Source organism: Limulus polyphemus, unplaced genomic scaffold (assembly GCF_000517525.1).
Source record: "Limulus polyphemus unplaced genomic scaffold, Limulus_polyphemus-2.1.2 Scaffold118, whole genome shotgun sequence".
NCBI lineage: Eukaryota > Metazoa > Arthropoda > Merostomata > Xiphosura > Limulidae > Limulus > Limulus polyphemus.
This window is the reverse complement of record NW_013665728.1, coordinates 506,940-510,143: the sequence shown is the minus strand read 5'-3', so window position 1 is coordinate 510,143 and position 3,204 is coordinate 506,940. Positions and strand designations below refer to the sequence as shown.

General features: G+C 34.7%; 1 protein-coding gene across 1 annotated transcript in view; it reads right to left on the bottom strand.

The window, feature by feature from the left end:
• LOC106472160 (cubilin-like) overlaps nucleotides 1-3,204 on the bottom strand; it is a 46,705-nt gene that overhangs the window by 19,711 nt on the left and 23,790 nt on the right. Inside the window, exon 9 of the mRNA XM_013932792.2 lies at nucleotides 1,619-1,993. Within this exon, the coding sequence (XP_013788246.1) occupies nucleotides 1,619-1,993 (375 nt within the window). The remainder of the gene's footprint in view (nucleotides 1-1,618; nucleotides 1,994-3,204) is intronic.

Sequence of the window (3,204 nt, the reverse complement as noted above, 5' to 3'; positions counted from 1 at the left end):
TGAAACAATGCGTAAACACCTAAGGAATATGGGAAAACTCCATAAAGAAGGTGTCTGGGTGCTTCAAAAACTCTCAGATGAGCATCGTTTCCAACGTGTGAACGTTGCTTCGTCTCTTCTGGCGCGTAATGCGTGTGAACCATTTTTGGACAGAATTGTCACCGATGATGAAAAATGGATTCTCTATGCGAATATTAAACGCCAAAAACAATGGCTAAGTCCTAGACAAAAACCACTTCCGACCCCAAAACCTGGACTCCGTCCGCAGAAAGTGATGCTTTGAATTTGGTGGGACATTAAAGGAGGAATTCATTTCAAACTCCTCAATCCACAGCGAACTGTCAATGCAGAGATCCATAGTCAGCAACTGGAGCGTTGAAATCAAGCCCTTCATCAGAAACGCCCTTTACTCGTTAATCGGAAAGGTGTTCTGCTTCTCTACGACAATGCACGTCCACATGTGGCACGTTTGACGCAACACAAGATTTTGGAGTTGGGTTGGGAAGTTCTCGCCCACCCACCATATCTCCAGATATCAGATTACCATCTTTTTCGTTCGCTGCAACACCATCTTAATTGGAAAACGTATGCAAGTGTGGAAGGTGTTAAAGAGGACACTGACATGTTTTTTGCTTCAAAGCCAAGTGATTTCTTTAACCAGGGCCTTAACAAACTGATCGTAAGATGGAAAAGCATCATCGATAAGAATGGAGACTATTTCATTTAATAAATGTTTTGTTTAGATATAGAAGTTGTTCGAGTATTTTTATCTATTAATTTCTTGACGACCTAATATTAACACCGTGTTAAATATGATGGAAGATGATCGCAATTAAAAACATTTTCACCAGATCATCAACAGCTACATATAATCTTTATAAGATTCTAGGAAGCAATTTCATTATTATTTGTTTAATTTTTAAAAATAAAGAAAAGAATAACAATGTATAAATGATAAAGTTGGAAAATACTGTAAAACTTGTTAATTCAGATTATTAATTATTTTAGTTGTAGCTCACAACTGGATCTTCAGTTATGTTATAGAACCATAAAAAAAGGTCACACACGATGCAACATGATTGTTCATCGTATCATCTTTGATAGGACACATATTGTATCTAACGATACATTAGTCGTTTGTTCAAGAAACACTTTGAATTGGCTCGATCATATAGGTGTAAGAGTAACTGTATTCATAAGCCTAAATTGTTGTGGTTAATTTGATGTTATTAAGCTCTTTTATTATAATTCAATATTTTAAGTATTAATTTTATCTATCTAGATATGTAGGACATATTTTTTATGTGGCACACTTACTACAGATACCTTTCCGGTTTCTAATCAAGCTAATTTCCTAGTAATAGCATCTATTTGGCCACTCCTGCGGAAGTGTTATGAATATTTAGCCATCTAGACGCATTTCTTATTGATGACTTACATTTGACTCTGCTAACGAATTATAATCATAGTTTGTTGCTGATGGCACAAAACGTTTCTAACCATAGATTATACTTTAATTAAACACACAATATTAATAACAATGTATAATGATATATTGTCACTGATACACACACACACACAAATGATAGCTGATAGTCTCCCAAGAAAACTGACTTACGTCGTACGTTACTTGTAAGTTTGCCACACAAACGTTCCTGTTCCACTTCTAGGTAATCATCGGAACAACTTGGACTATTTGGAATCTGAAATTCCTTGAAAGTAAACTCTAGTTTGCAAACAAAGTCACTGAAACGTAAAATAGTATAACGGCAGTCCAAATTGTTGTCGTAATTAATGGGATAATTTACGCTGCGTATTTCAAATTCTTTACTAGAAAACCTCTTGTTACAATAAACTGGGCTGAGGTCCGGAGGGGGACTCGCTTGGAAATTGCACTCTTTTTGAGTTACCCGGATGTGAAAACCACGACTGGTAGAAATGGCGTCTGTGTGGAAGCGAATAATGGTGCTGTGATCTTGAAATTCAAAGGAACCTGCAAAATGAAATACAAATAAAATGAATAATATACTAATTTATATTGAATTAAGTAATAAAACATTTTCGGCGCAAAATGTTCCTTTCTATATTTAGGTTTAAACATCATAGCAAATACGTAACGATAATGGAAACAAAGTGTTGAAGTTGTAAATCGCTTGCTATACTTGACTATCAAAGGTTAATATATAAAATTGTTGTTATTTGTTATTAAACACAAAGCGCCATCTTTGCTCTGCCCACTACGGGTATCGAAACCCGGTTTTTAGCAGTATGAGTCCGCAGAATATAAAATAGTATTAGAAATGGGAAGATTAAGGTTTCTTATGGACGTTGAAGCACATTTCTGGAGTTTTGTTCCATGAAGTGTCAGATTATTACTGCAAAGATCTTATATACATTGTTACAATGTTATACAGGGTGTCCTGAAAGTCTAGAACCATAAGCACTTCAACGATTTTACAGAAAGTGTTCCACATGCTGTCCTTGTAATTCAAACAAGTTTGGATCAATAGCAGGATTAACTCGACTTTCTCATGCTTTGACAGCACCATAATCAGTCACGTATCTGAAATTAAGAAAAGCTGCAAATCACTTATGACTCCAGACATTTCGGACACCTTGTAAATTTACATTGGAAGACAGGATTACATGCTTCTCAAATTTCTAGCTAGATCCAGTTTTCTTCATTTTACTTATTGTCACATAAAACATATGAGGCTAATACTGAGCATCAAAACTTCTCAACAGTTGATGAGAAAAATGCCACGCAGTGAAAACCCAACCAACAATACAATATATTAGATATCCATCGGAAATGTGGGACAACTTCAAACTTTGTTTTGCAATAAAAGAAAGCCAGATCAATTTTATATTTAAAAAACTACATTAGAAAGTCTTATATCTCAAAGCTCCACTGTATGACATTTTTAGATCAACATAATAAGGTTTGTTGAAGGCTAATATACCTTAAAGATACAGTACTCAGCTAATCATAACGTTCATTTTGATATTTAACTAGACCACCCGTGACCCGTTGGGTCACCCACTATTCAGAGGTTATGAAGAATTTAAGCTAATTTTAATATTGCACCGAAATGAAGGTTTATTTTGAGATAATGTAATTAAATATTTCAATTCATTCGTGTTATTTATAATTCAAGAAAAGATATTTGATTGTTGATCGGGATAAAAGGAAGACCATTTCAT